Here is a 24,912-nt window from a genome sequence, read left to right as displayed (position 1 = left end):
ACCAAAAGGTGGTGTAACTGCCATCTTCTTTGCATCATCCTCTGCCATAGCCACCTGGAAGTATCCAGAAGTCAGGTCTAAGGAGTAACATAGTAAATGACGGCAGATAAATGAAAGTATTTTGCATGACCTATGGCATCCAGTGACTCTTCAGTTATTGGGAGTAGGTATGCATCCTTGGTGGTAAAGTTATTGTGTGTGCTAATCATAGCAGAACCTAATTCTGCCATTTTTCTTTTAAATTCTTACTGCTGGCGAGGACCATGGGCTGTTGTTGTTCCTTACGATACTTTATTGCACCAAGTTGGTTATGTGTTTTTTTTTTTTTAATTCATCATATATATACACACATATGGGAATACCCTTCTGTGCCTTTCTTTAATGGGTGCATAGTCTCCTGTATCAACAGTATGTTTCACGATATCAATATAACCATGTTGGTGTAATTTTTTTAGAAGACCTCTTGCTATTTGGATAGTAGGTCTTGTAGTTGTGTAGCCTGGATCTCTGAAAAGATGTTCCCAATCAACCTTAAGTGGAATTATGGTTGGTTTCTGGCTGGATACTGCCACCGATCCTCTACACTTGGTAGAGTGCTGAAACCTGCTTCTCTGGCTGGTGGGGCCTTTCCTGTGCATGTCCCAGCCACAGGAAACTACATCAGAGACGAAGGACATGCACAGGAAAGGCTCCACTGGCCAGAGAGGCAGGTTTCAGCACTGTCTCAGCTGTGTGTGGAGGACCTGCAGTGTGTGTGTGTGTGTGTGGGGGGGGGGGGGGGGGATCTGGAGTGATACTGGACCCACATGGCTGTGGAAGGTAGGCAGGACAGGAAGGGACATATGCCAGATCCAGGAAGGGGAAGGCATGGAGAGATACCAAACTGGCAGGTGGGGGTGGGGCAGAGGAGGAGAGATGCTGGACTTGAGAGGTGGAATAGAGGGAAAAGAGACCTGGAGCAAAAGGGAGGGGAAAGACAGGGGAGAGATGGTGGATTGGGGCTGGAGAAGTGGAGGGGAGAGACCTGGAGCAAAGGGGAGGGGGAATAGAGGGGGCAGATGCTGGACTGGGGGGAGGGAGCACAGAGAGAGTCTTGACCAGACAGCTAATGAAAACACTTGTTCATTGTTTTCTTCTAGTTAAAGCAAAGATGGAAGTGGGATACAGAGAGTTATGATGGAAGCAACACACAGAAGAGATACTGAACATGAAGGGAAGATAGGGACAGGGAGACTGAGGGGAGACACTGGACAAGATGGATAGGGACATACAGAAAAGATAAATGCTGGATACAAGAGAAAAGAAATATAAAAAAGACAGGAGACCTTGAAGCAAAACAAAGGAAAGCAGAAGAGAGACACTGGGACAAAAGCAATGCTCAGACAACAAAGGTAGAAAAAACTATTATATATATATATATATTTGTAATTTATTAATTGTAATATCTCAGCTTTGGGAAATATGAATCCTTGCTCTCACTTTGTCCCAAGTCCCCACTATCTTGGGAGCAACGGTATTATATGGAGTTCATCTCAGATTTTCTGCCAGGGCTCATTCAGTCCTAGCTACGCCAATGTTGGTGGCCAACACTTCTTTGAGTGCTTCTCTACTCATCTCCAACGTTCTTCATATCTTCGTTCTCGTTCTTCAATCCTTCTCTTTAAAATTAGCAGCTTTTCCTCTAACTTTCATCTTCCATTGCTGAGGCAAAGAAGATTAAAAAACACCACCAAACACAATTCTAAATTCTTGTTCAGAATGCTGTGTCTGTGACACCATAAACGGTAACATGTCAAAACCAATGCCAATGGGCCTCCTAATTACACTGGTCACAGTTGGCTCAAGAGGAGGAAAATGATCTCAGAGGTGAATAGCAAATGAAATTGCATGTCTGGTTTGAACTCAGATCTTTGTTTTCCTTTACAGAAATACTGTCACTTCATGTGATGAAACTTACAATTACTTTGATCAAGTTTTAAACATTCTTCTTTTATTAAGATAAACAGAGTAATCAACATTCACTAAAGAATATTTGCAGACAGCTAATAAAACAATTGTTCATTGTTTTTTTCTAGTGCAAGCAAAGAAAATTAACATTCAAATCAAACTGTTCACCAGTCTTTCCTCAGGAAACAATATTGGATAAGTTTTTTTTAATGTTTTTTTTTGTAACTTTTTTATAAACATTTTAGCATTTATTTCCTGGACCTATACGTCTAGCTCCATCTCTACCTGTTTTCAAATCTATGCTGAAAACCCACCTTTTCACTGCTGCTTTTAGCTCCTAGCCACAATTGGCCTCCCCTTGTCCCTTCCTCCCTTCTCACCCATTACTTCCCTCACCCGTAACTGTCTTGTCTGTCTGTATTATTTAGATTGTAAGCTCTTTTGAGCAGGGACTGTCTCTTTGTATCAGGTGTTCAGCGCTGCGTGCGTCTGGTAGCGCTATACAAATGCTAATAATAATAATAATTTATTTTGGATCTTGGCTTGGTTCAGGCTCTCAGATCCTTTAAAGGTGTTTCCACAATTGTGTTTTTCAGACTTTAAGCTCAATGGATTACCCTTGACCATAACCTTCCATCAGTTTTAGTAAGTTTTTGTTTTCTTTTTTAATACTATTTTTTTGTACATTTTCACTTTTTTTTTGTTCTCTGTAATAATTGTCTTTTGTAGTCTGTGTTTTTTTCTCTGTTTTGTTTGTTTTTGATTACACACAAAACATCAAGGGCTCCTTTTACAAAGTGGTGTTACCGATTAGCTGTGTGCTGAATGCAAAGGTAAAATTATGTATCATACCTGATAATTTTCTTTCCATTAATCATAGCTGATCAATCCATAGACTGGTGGGTTGTGTCCATCTACCAGCAGGTGGAGATAGAGAGCAATTCTTTTGCCTCCCTATATGTGGTCATGTGCTGCCGGAAACTCCTCAGTATATCGATATCCAAGCTCCATCCGCAGGACTCAGCACTTAGAGAATTACACCCACAAAGGGACACTCTGCCCAGCTCACCACCGCCGAAACGGGGGAGGGGAATTAACCCAGCTCATCCCCACACAAGTGGGGGAGGGGAATCCGTCCAGCTCATCCCCGCGGAGCGGGGGAGGGACACCACCCCGCCGATGCGGGGGGATCTGGCTTATCCTGCAACCGCAACCGCGGGAGGAGCTGACTGACCCTAACACCGCTGAAGCGGGAGGGGTACAAAGCTGCCCTACTGCCGCACGAAGCGGGAGGGAGCGCCGGCAGAATTTAAGTCTCAATCCAGCCCCATAAAATGGAGGGGAGAGGAATGCAGCAGCTCACTGTAACACAAATTCGTCTCAACTCTTGAAGAATCCATTGAAAAACTTGAACACGAAGTCCTCCTGAACAGGAACTGAAGACTAAACTTGAACCTGAAATGCAACCAGAATATAAACAATACAGATATCTGGGAGGGGCTATGGATTGATCAGCTATGATTAATGGAAAGAAAATTATCAGGTAAGATACATAATTTTACCTTCCATATCATCATGCTGATCAATCCATAGACTGGTGGGATGTACCGAAGCAGTACTCACCCAGGGCGGGACATAGAAATCCCTGACCGCAACACTGAAGCTCCAAACCGGGCCTCCGCCCGAGCAGCCACAGTCAAGCGGTAATGCCTGGAGAAGGTATGGGCCGATGCCCAAGTTGCCGCCTTGCAAATCTCTTCCAAGGAGACGGACCCGGCCTCTGCCATCGAGGCCGCCTGAGCCCTAGTGGAGTGAGCCTTCAGCTGGATAGGCGGCACCTTCCCCGCGGCCACATAAGCCGCTGCAATGGCTTCCTTGACCCATCTTGCCACTGTAGGCTTAGCAGCCTGCAGACCCTTATGAGGACCTGCAAACAGGACAAACAGATGATCCGACTTCCGGAAATCATTGGTCACTTCCAAGTATCTGATGATGACTCGTCTCACATCCAGATATTTGAGAGCAGAGTATTCCTCTGGGTAGTCCTCCCTACGAAAGGAAGGGAGACAGAGCTGCTGATTCACATGGAAGCGAGAAACAACCTTGGGCAGGAAGGAAGGCACTGTGCGAATAGACACTCCTGCCTCAGTGAACTGCAGAAAGGGCTCTCGACATGAGAATGCCTGGAGCTCGGAAACTCTTCTGGCTGAAGTGATAGCCACCAAAAAGACTGCTTTCAACGTCAGGTCTTTCAGAGATGCCCTTGACAAGGGTTCAAAAGGCGGCTTCTGCAAGGCTCTTAGCACCAGGTTGAGATTCCACGCAGGCACCACTGAGTGCAGAGGAGGGCGCAGGTGATTAACTCCCTTGAGAAAGCGCACCACATCTGGCTGCGAAGCCAGGGAAGCACCCTTCAGGCGGCCCCTGAAGCAAGCCAGAGCCGCTACCTGGACTTTAAGGGAACTGAGCGACAGGCCTTTCTCCAGACCTTCTTGCAGGAATGCCAACACTGAAGAAATTGGAGCAGTGAAGGGAGAAAGTGAGCCTGCTTCACACCATGCTGCAAAGGTACGCCAAACCCTGGCGTAAGCAGCAGAAGTAGAGCGCTTCCTCGTTCTTAGCATAGTGGCGATGACCTTGTCTGAGAAGCCCTTCTTTCTCAGACGCTGCCGCTCAATAGCCAGGCCGTAAGACCAAAGGGGGAGGGATCCTCCATCACCACAGGACCCTGATGCAACAGGCCCTGCTCCACTGGCAGCCGCAGAGGATCGTCCACTGAGAGCCTGATCAAGTCCGCAAACCAGGGACGTCTGGGCCCAGATGCTTTGCCACCCGGTCTAGCACCCTGCCCAACATGGGCCAGGGCGGGACCACATAGAGAAGCTCCTGTGTCGGCCACTGTTGGAGAAGAGCATCTACTCCCAGGGATCAAGGGTCCCGTCCTCTGCTGAAAAAGCGCGGCACTTGGCAATTGGCCGATGACGCCATCAGATCTAGGCTCGGCTGGCCCCAGCGCTTCGTGATGTCCAAGAACGCCTGAGCAGATAGCTGCCACTCTCCGGGATCCAAGGTATGGCGACTGAGAAAGTCCGCCTTGACATTCATGACTCCGGCAATGTGGGCCGCTGACAGCTGTTCCAGGTTCGCTTCCGCCCACTGGCATAGATTCATGGCCTCCTTGGCTAGAGGGGCGCTCTTGGTACCTCCCTGGCGGTTGACATAGGCCACAGCCGTGGCATTGTCCGACAGGACCCTTACTGGCTTCAACGCCAGTACCGGGAGGAACTCCAAAAGCGCCAACCGAATGGCTCCGAGTTCCAGGAGGTTGATAAACCACTTTGCCTCTGCAGGAGACCAGAGCCCCTGCGCTGTCCTTCCCAAGCAGTGGGCTCCCCAGCCCGTCAAAGAGGCGTCCGTCGTGACGACAATCCACTCCGGGGTCACAAGAGACATTCCTGCAGACAACTTGTCTGTCTTTAGCCACCAGCTCAGCGCCTTGCGCACTGCTGGGTCCAAGGGAAGGCGCACAGCATAATCCTCCGACACCGGAGTCCAGCGCTGCAGCAGAGAGTGTTGTAGTGGTCTCATATGAGCCCTGGCCCAGGGCACTACTTCCATCGTGGCCGTCATAGAGCCCAACAGCTGCACATAGTCCCAAGCCCGAAGAGGAGAGGCTACTAGGAACTGGTCCACCTGAGCCTGAAGTTTGACAATCCGATTGTCCAGCAGGAACACTCTGCCCACTTGGGTGTCGAATCGAACTCCCAGATACTCCAGGGACTGAGTCGGGCGCAGCTGGCTTTTCTCCCAGTTGATGATCCACCCCAGGGAGCTCAAAAGAGCAATCACCCGGTCCATAGCTTTGCCGCACTCTGCATAAGAGGGGGCTCGGATCAACCAGTCGTCCAGATAAGGATGGACTTGTACTCCTTCTTTTCGCAGGAAGGCCGCGATGACCACCATTACTTTGGAGAAGGTCCGCGGAGCAGTAGCCAACCCGAACAGGAGGGCTCTGAACTGGAAGTGTCGGCCCAGGACTGCAAAACGCAGAAAGCGTTGATGAGGAGGCCAGATGGGAATATGCAAGTACGCTTCCTTGATGTCCAAGGATGCCAGGAACTCCCCTGCCTTCACTGCCGCTATAACAGAGCGGAGGGTCTCCATGCGAAAGTGCCGAACTTTCAAGGCCCGATTGACCCCTTTGAGGTCGAGGATAGGCCGTACAGAACCTCCTTTCTTTGGTACCACAAAGTAAATGGAGTAACGTCCCTTGCCAAGCTGATTTTCTGGCACCGGAACGACCGCACCCAGGTGGATCAGATTGTCCAAGGTCTGCTGCACTGCCACAGCTTTGACCGGAGACTTGCAGGGAGAGAGTACAAACCCGTCTCTTAAGGGTCGGCAGAACTCTAGCTTGTAGCCGTCTCTGATGACTTCCAGCACCCAAGCGTCTGAAGTTACCCTGGTCCACTCGCCCAGAAACGAGGACAGGCGTCCTCCAATTTGCACTGGGCCATGGACCAGGACCCCGTCATTGGGTACGAGACCCTGGGGGAGGACCGGAGGGCGCACCTCCGGGACGGCGGTCTCTGCGAAAGGAATGCTGCTTGGGGGAGAAGTTCCTCTTGAAGGAAGAGGGGGCAGAGGAGCCCGACTTGCCCGGGCGGTACCGACGGGCTTCCTGAAACTGTCCTCTGGAGATACCGGGGCGAGCACTGGCCCGAGCCCTGACCTCTGGTAACCTCTTGCCCTTAGACGTGCCGAGATCGGTCACAATTTTGTCCAGCTCGACCCCAAAGAGCAGCTTGCCTTTAAAAGGCAACTTAGCCAGGCGGGACTTAGAGGCGTGGTCCGCAGACCAATGTTTCAGCCAAAGCCACCGCCGCGCAGAGACTGTCTGAGCCATACCTTTAGCGGAGGCTCTCAAGACATCATACAGCAAGTCTGCCAAATAAGCCAAGCCCGATTCCAGGGCCGGCCAATCAGCCCTCAAGGAAGGATCCGAGGGGGAAGCCCGCTGCACAATCGTCAGGCACGCCCTGGCCACGTAGGAGCCACAAACTGAGGCCTGCAAACTTAAGGCAGCCGCCTCGAAGGACGACCTTAAGGCCGCCTCCAATGTTCTCTCTTGGGCGTCCTTTAGGGCCGTGCCACCTTCCACCGGCAACGCCGTTTTCATAGTCACCGCAGTGATTAAAGAATCCATGGTAGGCCAAAGAAAGGCCTCACGTTCACTTTCAGGCAAAGGATAGAGGCGGGACATAGCCCTAGCCACTTTGAGGCTCGCTTCCGGGACATCCCATTGAGCCGAAATTAAGGTGTGCATGGCATCATGCACGTGGAAGGTTCTAGGCGGGCGCTTCGTCCCCAGCATAATGGCGGAGCCAACAGGGGCTGAGGGAGACACGTCCTCCGGAGAGGAAATCTTTAAAATGCTCATGGCCTGCATTAACAGGTTGGGCAAATCCTCTGAGCGAAAGATCCGTGCTGCAGAGGGGTCATCCGCTTCATCCGAGCGGGAATCCGTCTCCTCCAAGGAATCCCCAAAGGACCGTTGGGAGAACTCAGATACGCTGCCCTCATCTACATCAGGGGAAACAGCGTCCTCTAAGGCCTGGGAATCCACCCGAGGGCGTTTACTTCCGGGGGCCTCAACCCCTTTATCGGACAAGGGAGAAGGGGCAGCGTTCTGCATAAGGAAGGCCTGATGCAGCAGCAAAATAAACTCGGGGGAGAAACCCCCCAGACTGTGCACTTCAGCAGCCTGGGCCACAGCCCTAGACGCACCCTCAACCGGCGCTCGTAAGAGCGGGGGAGAAACATGCTGTGCATCCAAGATGGCGTCCGGCACGACACTCCGCGAAGGAGCCGCGCGGGAAGAACGGCGCTTAACTTTAGCCGCTTTTTTGCCGTCGCCCAAATCAAGGGCGGCCATGGCATGAACGTCTCCCAGCTCAAGGGTGGCCCAAGAAGAAGCCGTCCGAGCAGAGTGGCCGGCCAAGATGGCGGAGGCGAGCAGCGGGGGATGGGCGTTTATGGCGGGAAAAACCGCTGCACCGGAGGAAGACCTGGGATACTGACCGGCCTCCGAACTGACACCCAACAAGGGCGAATCAGACTTTAATACCCCCGCATCCCCGCTAGGAGCGCACACGCGGTCCGGGGAGCGATTCTTCGCGCCCTCGCCCTCCGACGCCATAGGCCACGTGGAGATCAATCGGGGAACCCCCTGCCCGCTATAAAAAAGGTAAAAATTACCTGCTTCTCGCTCCGAGCTGTAACGACCTGGTGTCCCAGTGAGTAGCTGCAATAAACGTTTAAATAAACGTCGAAATAAACGCCTTTAAGGACGTCCAAAAATTTTTTTTTTTTTTTTAACGGAGCCAGCGGGAGGGGGGAGAAAAGGAGGGACCTGGCGCCACCAGGTTTGCACTTGCTCAAGAAGAGCCCTCAACCCCAGGCACTCAACAAAACCTAAAAATTAGGCTTGGAGGCCTAGCCAGAGCTGCTGCTGTGTGTGACCACCACCTGCTGAGATAGAGAACATACTGAGGAGTTTCCAGCAGCACATGACCACATATAGGGAGGCAAAAGGATTGCTCTCTATCTCCACCTGCTGGTAGATGGACACAACCCACCAGTCTATGGATTGATCAGCATGATGATATGGAAGAAGTTCATTCAGTTCCCTTGGGCTTCTTTGCACTCAGCGCATGCAAATCGATAGTGCAGCTTTGTAAAAGGAATCTTAAGTCTTACTTAACTTTGACTTCCCAGAAACACTCTCTTAAGGAGGCTGGCAGATGCAGCAGAGAAACAAGGATTTTCCTGATGATCTTCAGTGGTTGCACAGGTAGGTACAGCTTTCAGATCTTCTGTCTCTTCTCCCCTGGTCTCAAGAAACCTGCTACACTGGCTTTAACAAATCAAGAAATATAAAACCCTACCTATGGGCTACTGGTCAGTCTGGACGCTACTGGGAACTGGGTACTGTTCCTATCTACCCTGAAACATAGTAACATAGTAGATGACGGCAGAAAAAGACCTGCACGGTCCATCCAGTCTGCCCAAGAAGATAAATTCATATGTGCTACTTTTTTTATTTGTACTGTCCTCTTCAGTGCACAGACCGTATACGTCTGGCCAGCCCTATCCCCGCCTCCCAACCACCAGCTCTGGCACAGACCGTATAAGTCTGCCCAGCACTATCCCCGCCTCCCAACCACCAACCCCGCCTCCCAACCACCAGCTCTGGCACAGACCGTATAAGTCTGCCCAGCACTATCCCTGCCACCCACCACCGGCTCTGGCTTCAAGAAATATAAAACCCTACCTATGGGCTACTGGTCAGTCTGGACGCTACTGGGAACTGGGTACTGTTCCTATCTACCCTGAAAGAAAGATAATTTTGTTCCCTGCTAAATCCCTCCCATAATTTCCTCCTTTTTACGCACTTTATGGCTCCTTTTACAAAGCTGTGCTACTAATTAGCGTCACACTGAATGTGAAGAAGCCCATTCCCCATGGGTTCTTTGCATTCAGCGTGCCCTAATCAGAAGTGCAGCTTTGTAAAAGGAGCCCTTAATCCTCTCTCACTCACAACAATACAATTGCTACAATTGTACTTGTGACCTGGATTGGCCACTGCTGAAAGCAGGATACGGGGCTAGGTGGACCATTGGTCTAATCCAGTATGGCTATTCTTATGTTACGTTCTTAATCTGCATCTCAGCTTTTAGCCAGAGATTTTATTGTTAAAAGTTACAGCATCTGTCACCTCCTGTCCCTTCTCAATCCTGTGACAACTCCATTTACAGCAGGGATGGTGGGCAACATCAGTCCTCGAGGGCCACAACCCAGTTGGGTTTCCAGGATTTCCTCAATGAATATGCATGAGATCTATTTGCATACAATGGAGGCAAATCCTGAAACCCCACCCGGATCACTGCCCTTGAGGACTGCAGTTGCCAACCTCTGTTTTACAGGCTTCCCAGTAGGAAGATAAATACTGGTAAATACAATGCTAAGTCTTTGATAAACACTGACTCTCCTTTTACGATTGTATGGCTTCATCATGTCACAGGAAAAGGGGTTTCCCTTAAACTTCACAAGAGAAGAATATTTTCATAGACTATATATTATCATTTAAATAAAATTTCACTCATTCCAGGACTTTAGAATCCGCATCAGCTCTCTTCAAGCTCTCTCCTCAAAACTTAATGCTGTCAGAACTTTAGAACAATATAAACTCAATCTTATTTTAGCTTTGAAATTAATTCCATTCACACAATTTTGTTCATACGAGGTTTAATGCACAGGAGCCTATTTAATCCACTGTAAGCAATGAAGCCATTTGGTTTATCTCTGTTTCCACTTCTCCGTGCAGCTGTCATCTCTAGTACACTCAAAACAAAGCAAGCAAACCTATGAGCTGCTGCATCCATTCACGTTGTCATTCTTTATTATTGGTCCATCTGTTATAAGTCTACAGCTGTTTCAATTGAATAGGCAGTGCCTTAAAAGGTGGAGGACAAAAGATTTTTTTTTAAACTTCTTGGACAGCTTTTTAATTTATTTGAAAGCTTCCCATATGTAGATATAAATATCATGAAATAACAGCTTAAATTATTATAACTGGTAGAAACAGCAATTTTAAACTCTGTATTTTATGCTAAAAACTAAATACATACTGTATAATTATGGTACAGCTAGAGACCCCCCCCCACTGGAATGGTGGAGGGCCCAGTCACAGAGCTCAGGCCAGTACAGACCTTGGCTGAGTCAGAAATCTGATGGCTGACACAACTGGGAGTTTACTGGAAAAGTATGGCCTAGTTTGTAGCCCACATTGAGGCCTAAATAAGCTAAATTAGGAAAAGTTAATAGATATGGAAACAAAATGGAGGATTTCAACACAAAATGGAAGCCCGTATCTGTTACAAAGTGGAATTTTCTCTAATGTAAGTTAGAAAAACAAGTTGAGCAATGAGTGAGTCATGCCAGGTGCAGAGAAAATAGGGAACTAGCTGTCCAAGAGAGGAGGGAGACTTTCCTGTGAGCAGGGTCTTGCTTAAGATTTGTGATCAAGCGAGCTAAAGACAAAACCATGTTAGCAAGATAGAAGCTACTCATTAGCATGAGCCAATCAGTGACAACCATGACATTAGCATAGATCCAATCAGGTATATCTACTGTCATATTATCCATATCCTGAGGGCACCTATAAAAATCAGGGTATTTCCTGGTTTAAGCTAGAGAGAAAAGGGTTGGCACTCTCTCTCCAAGGGAAACCAATGTGTCCAGCAGAATTAACAAATTACCTAATTGCTTTCCCTTGTAAAACCTCTAATTGGTAAAAGAAATTATAAAAGATTAGCAAATATTTAACACCTGTTTGCACGAGGGGGGGAGTAGACAAGTAAGAGTCTGATGGGTGTAGCAGTGCTGTTGGGGGAGAGGGGGGGACTTATTGCGCATTATGGAAGATAACGGTGAACAATACTATTGTGGGGTTATGATATGTTTCCTAAAGAGGTTCAGATGGAATTGGCAGTCTGCACTGCAAATGTTGAATTATTAAGATAAAACTGTTGAACACCTGCTAAGTCCTGAAGTGTTTTCTCAGTGGCTCCCGAGGATACTCCCAACTAGGCTTGGTTTGCTAAGGGAGGGAAGGAGGGGGGGATAGATTGAGAAGAGAGGAGGGGTGGAGGCAAGGGGTATGAAGTTAATGATTGCATTGAAATGTAGGCTGAGACACTATGATGTTTAAAATATTTTTGTACCATTACTTGATCAAAAGGAAATTAGAAGTTGCCATTACCTGCCAGCAAGCATGGTTAGGCAAAACTCTATAAGGTTCATGCTAGCAGAATGGAGAAAATTTGATAAGATTTTGCAGCATGGGCAGGCCATACATATGGTTCTACCAGAGATGATGTCTCTCAAAGTCGGGCTATAAGAAACAAGGCCCTTTGAGATATTATTCGGTAATGCAATACGTTAACTGTATTATGCTCCCCCAGGTTATACTGCTGATTACTCTTTATAACTGGAATACTTTAATAAATAGATTTAAAGTAGAGGGATTAGGGATGGGGTGGGGGTGTTTGGGGATAAAAAGAAAATTTCATTGATTGTGGAATGCTGAATGATTTTCTTGTACTTGAACAGTGTTCATGTTGAAGTTTTCTGCTTGTTTGTATTGATCTTTCAGTCAATAAAAAGATTTAAACATAACACCTGTTTGCAGCTTATTATATTCCTATAATTAATTGATTGTACATGCCTGTTGTCAATCACTGATTTGACTTATACCTTAGCAAATAAACTCCTCATTCCAAATGATGATTTGTGGGCTTCACTTAATGATGAAAGGCTGTAAGTATAAATGCTTTTGCTATATCAGGCTATCTTTCGCGGCATTGTATAACTTGTAGCCTAAATCCAGTTTGTCATAAGGCTGGTATCTATTCCTTGCCAGTGCTGAGAGGCGGACTAATGCGGGTCCCTTAGACCTAACGTCTCTCTCAGTGGCAATTCCTCTTAGAACTTCACAACTCCCCGATTACCCCAGTACTAGTGCTATTTAGAGATGGAGTCAGATTAAGGTCACTCTAGCCTTCTTGGGGGGGGGCTCGGGACCCCTCTATTCTCAACATTGGTGACCCCGCGTTCGATTTAAACAAGCCACCAGAATTTTTGTCAAAGTGGGGGTTACTTATAGCTCTTGACTAAAATTCTGTTGTTTTATCTTCCAATTGAATCCCCACTGAGCCCCCACCTCCTTTCCTGCCTCTACACTTCTGCTTTTCTATTTTTCTCTGTAACACAGACTTTAGATCTCGTACGGAGAGAGTGTCCCTTCCCTGCCCTCCGAGAGATCTGGGTTTATTTCCTCTGTGCTGTACTTAAACCTCTGAGAGGTACTTAACCTCTACCTTTCATGCTCTCTGATTCTGTTTCTGGCCACTTACACTAATATTGATTTCTCCCCATCCCTGTTAGAAACTGTCCTGATGTGTCTTTGTGAAAAATTTATAGTTTAAATCTTACAATTCTTTGCCGGCTTTCTAGCTCTACGTTGCCATTTCCTGCTTCACATTTAAAACTGCGTAGTAAGTCTTGCTACCTTATTTTTCTCTTACTGACAGGCTGTATGGGCACTTTCCCCCCCCCCCCCCTTTTTTCCTTCCTTTCATACAGCTTTATACTTGATAAACCACATTTATTTCTATGCCTGCCTGTTTTGGAAACCCCCATCTGAAACTTTCATGATATTATAAATCTCCACTTGAGAAGTCCCGGTCTGTATTCCGTCTTTGTTCCCCGTAGCCACTTTAGCTGCTCTTCCAGGTTTAATTTTCGCTGCATGGCATTTATCTGGCATATGTGGCATAATTTTTGGCTGAATTTATAAACTGCTGTTTTCGCTTTCTAAAACTGTTTCTGAAACTTTCAGAATTAAGATGCTTTATTTGGCAATCTAATTTGTTGCCCGGTTTCGTTGAAACTCAGAGACAGGTTTTTTTTATGCTGCAAGAGACAACTTGGTAGATCTTATCGTGTTCCACAATGTGGTTATAAAGTTTTAAAAGTTTGCTTCTTTCCCCTTAAAAGAGGAGTTCTCGATACTAAATCTTATCTCTATTTCTACTGCGACACTTTTTTCACTTCCCCTTTTCTCGCCTGGGCGGTGCCCACTTCCTTCCTCTTCTCTGCACTTTCTCCCTCTCGTATCTACTAAACTAAAACTTTGGAATCTATCATTAAATCCCTTTTCTAATAATCTTCTTTAATAACGTCTTGATTTGCCTCCGTTGGTTACTACAACAACACTTTCCTTTCCTTTTGGCTATGTTCCCTGCTCTAGCCTGTCACTCCGTTACATTTGCACCTTTCTCTTATACACACGCTATTTCTCTGCTATACCATCTTGTCATTTATTTCTCTGACTATAAATATTCCCTGTGACAGGTCTGTTGCCAGTTCTAAGTATTGTCAGCTCGTGTCTCTATTCTGCAAGTACATCTCATGCCTTGAGAGCTTGCTGTCCGTTCGTGCGCTGTAAATGTTTTGTGCCATTACTTTTGACAGACTGCTACCATCTTCCGTTCTGATAACTCTTTTTCTTTTCCTACTAACCCTCCCACTGTGGGTGTAGCCCACAACGTGCCCATTGGTGTCACTTCACACTTTGGGTACACCTCTCTGCCCCCCCCTTACGCCTTTTTATTTCTTGCATAATTTACCCCTTTCTCAACTGCTTTCACTATTTTATTTGTATATTTAATTTATTAGATAATCAATAGGTCGTTGTTACTGCGGGTTATTTGTTAGTCTTCCAATGCTTGTCCCTCAAAATATTATTATGACACTTAAAATTGATCCTCTGCAACGCTATTCTTTAATTGTAATTGTATGACACAGTTTGCAGATTAAGATAAGCATGATGTGGTTTTTATTTTTGAGCTGTATATGTTTAGCCTTGAAGGGGTAATTAAATTGATAATCTACAACGCATTTTTATGGAGGTAGGATTTAGAAACAACTGTATATATTTTTAAAGTCCTTTTGAAATATTTGATTTGTTTTTCTTTTGCCCTTGTCATTGAGGTTTTTTTTTTTTGACTCCGGGACTTTGCTTATCATATTGCTTGCAGTTGCTATGATTGATATACAGTTATTTCCTGCCAGTTGTATGCAGAAATTATACTCGGCTTTCCCTTAGACTGTACTTTACAGGATGCGAGTAAGATATGAAAGCACTCAGTTGTTTTTGGCACAGTGATACTGTTTTAACATTTTGTAAATAGCTCATATATGGCATTGTTTCCGGTGGTATCGCATTTTCAGCTTTACACAAGTTTAATCTGCTTAATTGGATTCACAGGTACTTTTTCTCTGTAAGCATCAAAGTTGTAAAATTACTTATCTTTAGATGAGTCATTTAGTGGTCTGCTGAGTTTGTTGTATGTGCACTTCTCTACATGCAGCAGTGTACGGATGTATTTTTGCTTTCACTTTAAAGATTAGAACACAGCATTGTAGGTTTGGGTTCCTAATATTGGCTTTGTTTTTGTACTATAATATTACAAACTCCATAACACTAATCTACAACCCGTCTTGTTTCATAAATTCTATATATATATATTCTTTATTTTCTCCGATGCAGGGGAGAATACTATGCTGCTTGCTTAATGGTCTACAATGCTTGTCCATCAATCTCTAAGTCCCACCCACTTCCCTTTCTAGTGAATGTCATGTAATTCTCAGGCTTTTATGCTTCAATTGCAGTGTTTAAATTTGTCGTTCGACTTATGGCCGAACCTGTACAACTTTTGTTTTCTTGTTCATTTTTAATTGAAATTGGTTTTTCCTGCAACTGGCATAACTGAATGAATTAATTTATACTGTTTGCCCTGGCATGGCAGGCTTCCTTATCGTCAACCGTTCCGTTGTAATGCTTTTAAGTTTCCCTTTCGTGGTTTGTTGAGTGGAAAAATATATTGTCTAGCGACTGATGACCGTGGAATAAGAGCATTTTTTGTTTTGGCTAAGGTGTTCCAACTAATGGCTCTTTTTATGGTTGTCCCTTTCCCGAAGAGCTTACATGTGTTTTATTTCTTTTTTTTTATCCTTTCTTGCTACCTCTGAAGTAGGTTTCAGGGGTTCTTCCTAGGGATATGTCATACTTTTATTCTTTCTTTTTCCTTTTTTTTACCAGTGTCATGCTATAACCATTGGCTTTGATGCCGATGCCCGGGGCTTACACCCGTTTGAGGGTTACAAATCCTTCAATGGATGACGGTATCTCAATTACTAGAAGCAGACTTCCATTCCATTTTCGGAGTGGCCTGCGGATTCGGCATTATTGCCCACATATGAGTTACCTAGTACAGATGAGCGTGGGGGCAATAAAGAGACGTCTGACGCTTTTCGTTGCGAGTTTGGACTAGTTGACGAGGGTTTTTTAATATTTTTGGATGGTTAGCTTTTAAACGAGAAGTTTCCTAACTTTTCAATGTTGTAGAATGGTTAGCTTTTAAACGAGAAGTTTCCTAACCACAAATGTTTGAGTGGGTTGTTGTACATGAGACGTTCTCAAACCACAGGTCCCTTGGGGTGGTTAGTCGTACACGAGAAGTTCTCTAATCAGCGGAAACCCATTGGACCGCTGCTCTTCGACTCATGAGACCTTATTCGCTGGTTTTTTTAGTTCTTTTTGGGAGTGTTTGCAATGTCCCTTTTTAGGGGCTCTATCATGGGCTGGAGCTCATGGCTAAGTATCTGAAACAGTTCTTGGCAGGCAGGGAAACCGGGTTTCTTTATGCTTTTAGAAGCACGCTCTGGAGAGTAGTTTTCATTAATTAGGGGTAGAGTAGTATAAATATATAATAGCTGACACTAAGTATGTCTTCACTTATACTCTGACTCTCTAGGTACATTTCTGTTTGCAGTTTTTGTCTTGCTTTCTCCTAATGTCACTTGCGGTTAAAGCGTTGAGCTTTCCGCCAATTGGTAATTTTTATTTTGGGTCCCTATGTTGGAGTACATTAGCAGATGCGTGAGTATGATTGTGTTATGTCTCTGCATGTTTTACTATCAGGATAATCATTGCATGTTTTTGTAAACTGTTAGCACATTATCATTTCTAGGTCTCCCTGCTATCTCTGAAGCTGCTTTTTGAACCACTGACCTTGGACCAGGTTCTAGATCTGGTCAATATATATATTATTATTAATCTAGTTCATTTTTTCTATAGCAAATTACAGGTCTGAAGCTTATTTGTAGACCACTTGCTCACTAGGTCCCGTTATTATACATATTGGGTGATGTTGTTCACTACCCATTATATCATATCTTCCTCTCCGCACCCAACACCAGATACTGGTGATCTGACATCTATTCAGATCTCTGGTAAGGACTTTCCGTCCGAAACAAAACCTTTCTATTTTGCGGTTGACCTCCCAATGCCACCGAGAGTTCGGAAGGGCGTAGTGATCCCGCCAACTGTTCTCTTTCTCAATTGATTTTCTGCGCTGGAGATTACATTGCATGAATCGTGAGTATATTTCCATTTATTGTATGTGTTACTATTAAGCTTGCCGTTGTATACTTTCATGGCATGTTGGATTAGCTCTAATTTAAATGTTTTATTTTACCAAATTTAGGATTAAGATTTTGTCCTCAATACACAAGGACACCTCTGTATGTGGGACAATAACTGTGTCTGTGTATGAGTGTGGTTTTCCTTTTCTGTCTGTGTGCTGTGACTTGTGATTGGCTACTGGAATATTTATTTTTATGTTTTTTTGTTTTGAAACCCTAAACAATTCCTTAACCGTGCACAATTCCAATGATTGGTTTTGAACTACATTTAGAAATATCTTGCTTCCTCTTCTGAACTTTAAGTTTTCTACGTATCAGGATTAGATTACTGTTTTAATTTTATGTCTATATGTTCCTGTGTGTCCTGTGGTAAATAGGATAAACTAAAACTAAACCAGCTAGTTATTAGGGAATCATTTCTTTAGTTACTCTGCGAGATTGCCTATCAACTGCAGTGGTAGTAAATCTCAAAGGAGTGTTTTTTTCCAGGATTGTATATTATTTCATTTAAGCAATGTTTGTTTGATTTGTGACGTGATGTTAAATACCTGATTGTTTTTGACTTCTGGTAAATTGCTTTCACTAGAAATGCAAGCAATTTTTAGTTTTAATTTGTATGTGTATGTGTTCTTTGAAAATTGCATAATTATTCCAGATATTTACTATAAAAGGTTCTATATTATGTGCCATCTAAAACACTGTTTATTTGTGACGTTGTTTAAAATAACTAGTGCTGATGTTCACTTCCTGGCTCTCTATTGGGGATGTATTCCGTAAGAATGAATTAACTGTTTTAATTTTTTCTTTTCACGTCTTATCTACTACTTTCAAACTTCCTTCCCTGCCTCTTAAAGATTTATAGTTTTAAGATATATTATTGTATAGAGTTCCAGCATTTCTGGTTCTCAATAGGGTTTAGAGATTAACCCTTGCATAACATAACTAACTGGTAAATCCGAACTAAAGAAATTCAGGTTGCTATTATTTCAGAGCTATGTTCAGATAAGACTAGCTACAATTGCCAATTTCCTTTTTATTGAGAACCGTACCTCTGGAAGCAGATAAAGTAATAACCTTCTTTTCCTCCTTTTCCTCTCCTGAAGTATTAATTCTATGAAGACTAATTACACCAGCATAAAGTTTTAATACGAAAACTTAAACTTACAGTTTTTGTCTGATGTATAGACCTATTTTCAGTCACCATAATATCCAATGCTTGCAGTGAGCAGTAAACTCAAATTAGACACAGGAAGCACCGTTATTTCGTGATTTCCTTAGGACCGAATGACAGAGATTAACCCTTGTAGTTCTTATTTTCTCTTAAGTTCATTTTTACAAAAGCTTTGAACTCAGTATATGATACAGGAATTCATAACGTGTTTCAGATTTTTAATAACTAGATGGGTTTTTCTGTGATTCTGTGTTATCCTTGCTACTTTTTGTTTAGAATTCAATTTACAATGTAGGCTTACAAGCTGTTCCATTTATCATATGAACATATCCTACTGGTCAATTTGTGCATTTATTGCATTAATAAAAATTGTTATTATATCTTTGATTTTTTGAATTTTACTAAAATGTTTTAAGAAATGCTTCTACTTGTCTCCTGCTTATAAAGCTGCTCCTCCTCTGTATTTAAAATATACTCTAAATTGTAAATTGATTCTTGGGAACATATAAGCTTATTTTTAGCTATCCCTCTGAATGTGAATCTTGATATGCTGTCATAATTTAGGGCCCAAATTGTGAAAGCATAGAAAGGATCAGTTTCGAATTTAATATAATTTTCATTTTCCAAATTGGCTCTGAGCTATTACAGAGGACTATAGGTTGTTGTCCTTCTCATTTGGCCTATTTAAACCTTGTAAAGGTCACGTGAGGAGGCCTCATAGAAATATATAGTTTTTACATTTCTGATATTGGCTTTTCTCTATCTCTCAAAATATCATATTAAAAGCTGTATTTTCCTGGAGTAGACTCTGACCGCAGTGTTTCCTCAGACTCTGCTGACTTCCTGTGCCAGCAACATCTAATCTACAGAGGAAAAAATTGTTTTCTACTTGTAATTTGTGATTTTATCCACCTACTGGTGTCCCAAGGAACTAACAATGCATTCCTTGACTTTTCTTTCTAATGGTCCTGTGCTGAGATTTGACTGTAGGTTGAATGAAGACCGCTAATCTTTTAATCCAATTCCTGATCTACCGCCTCTATTCCAGTTTGGTACTTCTGCTACCACTGACCTCTGGCAAGAAAAAGAAGTGCCAACTTCTCGAATGAGAATTTTCTTTGTCCAAATGATGTCATTAATTTAGACCTTCTTGGTTATGCTCTTAAATATTCTATTGTATTAAATATTTTTGCAAGCTCCTCTTTTTCAGAACCTACATGGCACTTTACGTATGAGCTCTCTGTTACAACAGACAGCGACCGTGATTCCAGAAGATACTTCCATCACCTGGACTAATTATGAGTTTTAAATTTCTGCACATTAGTCTTCTGCTTTGACTATGACTATTTCCTAAGCTACCCTTCTTTTTGAAGCATCTAACTCGTAAGTCCTGCTGGCCTCCTGCAGCTGAGGGCCCAACCCTTGGTGAATGTTAGTCATCGCAGGTGAAGATTCCATACCTATTGGCGATAGATTTCAATGCATTGCCCGTGCCTTTTGACTATTTTTGTGCACCATAATCCTGACCCTCCATACCTCAATAACTTGAACAATCAACATCATCTCTAAATTTAAGTTTTTATTGTTTTTTTGGTACCCTTTTCTTTTGTTCCATATACTTAACTATTGTTATTTGATCATCTCTTCGTAGTAATTACCAATCTGTCTTGCACACTATGCAAGCCAGAAGTGGGGATACATTCTGCAAATCCCAATTCCTAGTATTAAGACTATCACTTCTACTGATTCCTTGCCCAAGTTGCTGTGAAAATCCAGCCCTGTTAGATCGTCCAGATTCTTCTGCACTTCCACCGCCTCAACCATGATCGATGAAAGAGAATTCAGAACTGATACTTCATTTGAGATTTACAGTTGCTGTTTATGGACATTATAGATTCATATTTTGTTTTATTTTCAGTTTCGCAGTAATCCTGTCTATATATTGAAAAGGTTTTATTTTTATTTACCTATTATTTCCTTTATTGTTCTAATTGTTTTTCTAAGAGTTTCCCCGTTATTTCTGTTTATGTAATTTAAATTGAAGTTGATATTGCTCAGATACAGGGGTAACATCAAACCCTAATACTGGCTATGATATCATAATGTAGGTGTAAACTCTGTTAGTAACAACCAGTTATGCAATTGTTTAACTTTGGTGTAGGCCTACTTAAGCTGCATGTCTTTCTGTAGGTTTGACTAAGCTCCAAGTGGGGTAAAGGATATATGAAATGCTTCCCATACCTCCAGGTCATTATGCATATGTCAAGATCCATGCATGACCTTTGTTAAGATTGGCCATTTTTGCTGTATGAGGTAACCTCATACTTGCTATCCACTTTTTAGTGTTCATGATTGGATGCCAATGATGAGTAATAGTAAGGTCCAGGAATTCCGACCTGTTTAAGGATTCTGAATACCTACAACCTTAAACAGCCTGCAAACAGAGTACTAACCATATATTTGTTGAGCCACCATAACAATGCTTAATCAAAACCACTAATCCTTCCGAGGACCACTGAGATACATACATTAGATTATCTCCCCATGCACTATGCAGCAGATACAATAGAAGCCATAGAAAGACCTGAAAGTATTTATTAGCATGATCCACCTGAAATTGCTATTACCAGCATACCTATACTTCATGAGATTTTGTAGATGAACTCATGGATTTGTCCCATTCATAAAACCTTTCTCACTACAGGTTTGAGTAAGTCTCAAGAGAGATGACATCATGATTAAGGCCCTAAGGATTGGGTAATATAAAGGGAATTCCATATGCCCAAATAATATATCACCTGAGAATGAAGTTTCCTATCTTGCACCATACCGTCTAGCAATTTGTAAGACCAAAACTCCCCCTCTCGTTTGATAGCTTGCCGCCTTCTGGAACGGATGATGACAAGCTTGACGAGCTTTGTGTCACCCCTCCCCAGAGGGGGTGACAAGTGGGGAATGTATAATTATGGTACAGCTAGAGACCCCCCCCACTGGAATGGTGGAGGGCCCAGTCACAGAGCTCAGGCCAGTACAGACCTTGGCTGAGTCAGAAATCTGATGGCTGACACAACTGGGAGTTTACTGGAAAAGTATGGCCTAGTTTGTAGCCCACATTGAGGCCTAAATAAGCTAAATTAGGAAAAGTTAATAGATATGGAAACAAAATGGAGGATTTCAACACAAAATGGAAGCCCGTATCTGTTACAAAGTGGAATTTTCTCTAATGTAAGTTAGAAAAACAAGTTGAGCAATGAGTGAGTCATGCCAGGTGCAGAGAAAATAGGGAACTAGCTGTCCAAGAGAGGAGGGAGACTTTCCTGTGAGCAGGGTCTTGCTTAAGATTTGTGATCAAGCGAGCTAAAGACAAAACCATGTTAGCAAGATAGAAGCTACTCATTAGCATGAGCCAATCAGTGACAACCATGACATTAGCATAGATCCAATCAGGTATATCTACTGTCATATTATCTATATCCTGAGGGCACCTATAAAAATCAGGGTATTTCCTGGTTTAAGCTAGAGAGAAAAGGGTTGGCACTCTCTCTCCAAGGGAAACCAATGTGTCCAGCAGAATTAACAAATTACCTAATTGCTTTCCCTTGTAAAACCTCTAATTGGTAAAAGAAATTATAAAAGATTAGCAAATATTTAACACCTGTTTGCAGCTTATTATATTCCTATAATTAATTGATTGTACATGCCTGTTGTCAATCACTGATTTGACTTATACCTTAGCAAATAAACTCCTCATTCCAAATGATGATTTGTGGGCTTCACTTAATGATGAAAGGCTGTAAGTATAAATGCTTTTGCTATATCAGGCTATCTTTCGCGGCATTGTATAACTTGTAGCCTAAATCCAGTTTGTCATAAGGCTGGTATCTATTCCTTGCCAGTGCTGAGAGGCGGACTAATGCGGGTCCCTTAGACCTAACGTCTCTCTCAGTGGCAATTCCTCTTAGAACTTCACAACTCCCCGATTACCCCAGTACTAGTGCTATTTAGAGATGGAGTCAGATTAAGGTCACTCTAGCCTTCTTGGGGGGGGGGGGGGGGGGGGCTCGGGCCCCCTCTATTCTCAACAATACATTCATACAATAAGATGGCTAAATTTCAGTGAGGATATCCTGTTTCCTGATAGGTGCATCGTAACTGTTGTTGTAAACTGCCTTGGGAAGCCTGGTGTTATAAAGATGATGGAATATATTGAAATTAAATGGAAGTAGAATTAAACTATCCTTTCATTGGGGCACATGGAATCACATCTTCATCTGTTTTGTAGAAGTTTACCTTTTAGAGACATAAATGGAATATGGATTATTCTGTTTTGAACATGTTTCAGGGGCAAGTGGTTTTATAAGTCATGCAAATCTCTTTTGTTTACAGAGTCACAAAAGAGAGGGTAAAACAGCATACAAAAATGTACAGAAACACAAAAGAAGCAACACTGGACCTTCAGGATTGAGATAAATAATGTCCTTTTTATTTTGAAAGTGACCCAACATGGGCCGTGTTTTGGCATATAAATGCCTGCCTCAGGGGTCACAATGTCCTAGTTATGATTTCCATAGAAACTGAGGTTTGACCAAACAGTCAGGACGTAGTGCCTCTAATGTAGGTAGAGTCTGCTTACTCAGAAAAACGCTGTCGGCACAGAAACTGCCATTCTTGTAATAGCTTATACTGTGCCAAAACTGAAAACTCTTATCTCTATCTGGTTGATAATAAAAGGTGCTCATCATGCACACTATCCACTGTAAAAGGTTGTTTTGTGGCTGTACATGAATAAATAAGTGTATATTGGTGTACCTAGTCATGCATCCTAAATTTATATAATCCTTTCAAGAAATCCAGTTAATCTTTTAACATATTAGTGGAGCATAACCACAGCAGCATGGTATGGTCGCACTTTCACTGGTAATACTAAGGCCCAGCTAAGGAACAGGTTATTTTGAGTTAGTCTTCATTGGACCAAACTTTCTTTCCTTGTGCCATCACTATGCAGCAGGTAGGCAGTGTCTTAAAAAGTGGAGGATAAAGGATTTTTTTTTTTTTTACATTTATATCACACATTAGCCCAAGCAAAGTTGGGTTCTATGTGGCTTACATTTGAAAATACAGTGAGACAGAATAATAGAATTCAGTTATATAATGGGAATAAATATATGGATAGGTTTGAAACTTTTAACAAAGTTGTGATTAGCATATATACCCAAAGTTTGTCCTTTAATGATACCACATGTTCAGAAATCCCTAGGGAGCCCCTAGGTATAGGCAGTTACTATTGCGAAAGTAAACAATAACTTCTACAGCGAACATCCAAAATTAAATTTTTATTTCCTTATTTCTATCTTCAAAAATTCCAGACAACAGATGTACAGATCAGTATGCTGCACAAGCCGGCATGCTTGAATATATAGTGAGATTAATAAAAATGCAACCATCAATAAAGAACGACAGCTTGGATGCATCAGTTCATAGGTTTACTTGCGTTGTTTTGAGTGTACGGGGATGACGGCTGCGCGGGGAAGGGAAAACTTACACTAACCTAATTGGTTTCCACGTTTTGACGTCATTTAGTCTCCTGTCTATTAAAGCACCTTGATCCTTCTGAGACAGTAGTCGTCTCTCAAACTTCTTAGTATAGGAGCTGTTCCGGCCCAATTGTCAAATTCAGTGAAGGGCAATTAGACACCAAGTAAAACAACAGGCACTAGCATGCCATTCTATAACCCGGGCTTGTTGCACCATAGCAGCTTCAGCACCAACTCGAATAAAGAAAAAATTCTCTTCCCTCCCCCCCCCCCCCTCAAGCAATCCGGGCTTGCGTAAGGATTCCCCCCCCCCTTTTTTTTTTTCCACACTCCAGCGTTTTCCTCCGCTCTTCGCACTGGCCTCGACTCAGCACTCTCCTTGCTGCACAGCTCTACCTAGTACAGCCTGCACTCTGCTGGCTCGCGAGCACGCTACTTCTGAGGCCATTGCACCCTAAACATTTAAAATCACTTCGGGAAGGCTTTCCCAGTCTCTCCCACCTTAGCCCGGCAGGTAGCACCAAAATTCGCTTCTGCATTGCTCCCGTCCGAGCTGGCAACAGATGAGCGCATGCGCACGCCCAAGCTCTGCAGGCCTCCTCACTCTAGCGGCCCTCAGCAGCCGCGAAGCTCTTTTTTCTCTCCCTTCTCTCCCGCCGCGGCCTAGATCTGATGCGCGCGCACAAGCGCGACTACTTCCGGGTCCGCGGGGAATCAGGACCAGCGCGGCAGCAGTTCCCTGCAGGGCCTGCCCCAGCCTCATCCGGAGTCCTGCCACAACTTCCTCAAGCACCGGAGCGCCTCAGAGTCCTTCCCTCGTGCCGGAATCCTGCAGGTAAATTTTCTACCCTGTCGTATTTGCTTTTGCAATCCCAGCACTTCTCCTTTCGCTGCCGCCTCACCTGATAGCTTGAGGCCTAACATTTCAGGCCCGTTGTGGATTGGCGTTTTCTCCCTGATTCTTTAGAGATCCGAGCAAATATTTTACCCGTAGGGAGTCGTTTGCTGCAGATCCGTTGGACAAGATGGGTTTTTGCTGCATTTTCTTTAAGTTTCATTGTGAAATGTTCACTGCAAACTCTTGATTTGAGTGCGGGCGAGGGAGTGTGTACGTTTAGGGGAAGGAATTGCCCCGGAATATCCGGGATA

General features: G+C 43.6%; 1 protein-coding gene across 1 annotated transcript in view; it reads left to right on the top strand.

Annotated features, from left to right (window-relative positions):
* Nucleotides 1-24,114: 24,114 nt before the first annotated feature.
* The window catches only part of PDS5A (PDS5 cohesin associated factor A), a 644,759-nt gene continuing 643,961 nt past the window's right edge, over nt 24,115-24,912 (top strand). The window contains exon 1 of the mRNA XM_030191317.1: nt 24,115-24,594. Coding sequence (XP_030047177.1) covers nt 24,436-24,594 — 159 coding nt within the window. The 5' untranslated portion in view covers nt 24,115-24,435. The remainder of the gene's footprint in view (nt 24,595-24,912) is intronic.

The sequence above is a fragment of the Microcaecilia unicolor genome, chromosome 2, assembly GCF_901765095.1.
Source record: "Microcaecilia unicolor chromosome 2, aMicUni1.1, whole genome shotgun sequence".
Taxonomy (NCBI): Eukaryota; Metazoa; Chordata; class Amphibia; order Gymnophiona; family Siphonopidae; genus Microcaecilia; species Microcaecilia unicolor.
The sequence above is the reverse complement of the archived record's forward strand: the minus strand, read 5'-3'. Positions and strand labels throughout refer to the sequence as shown.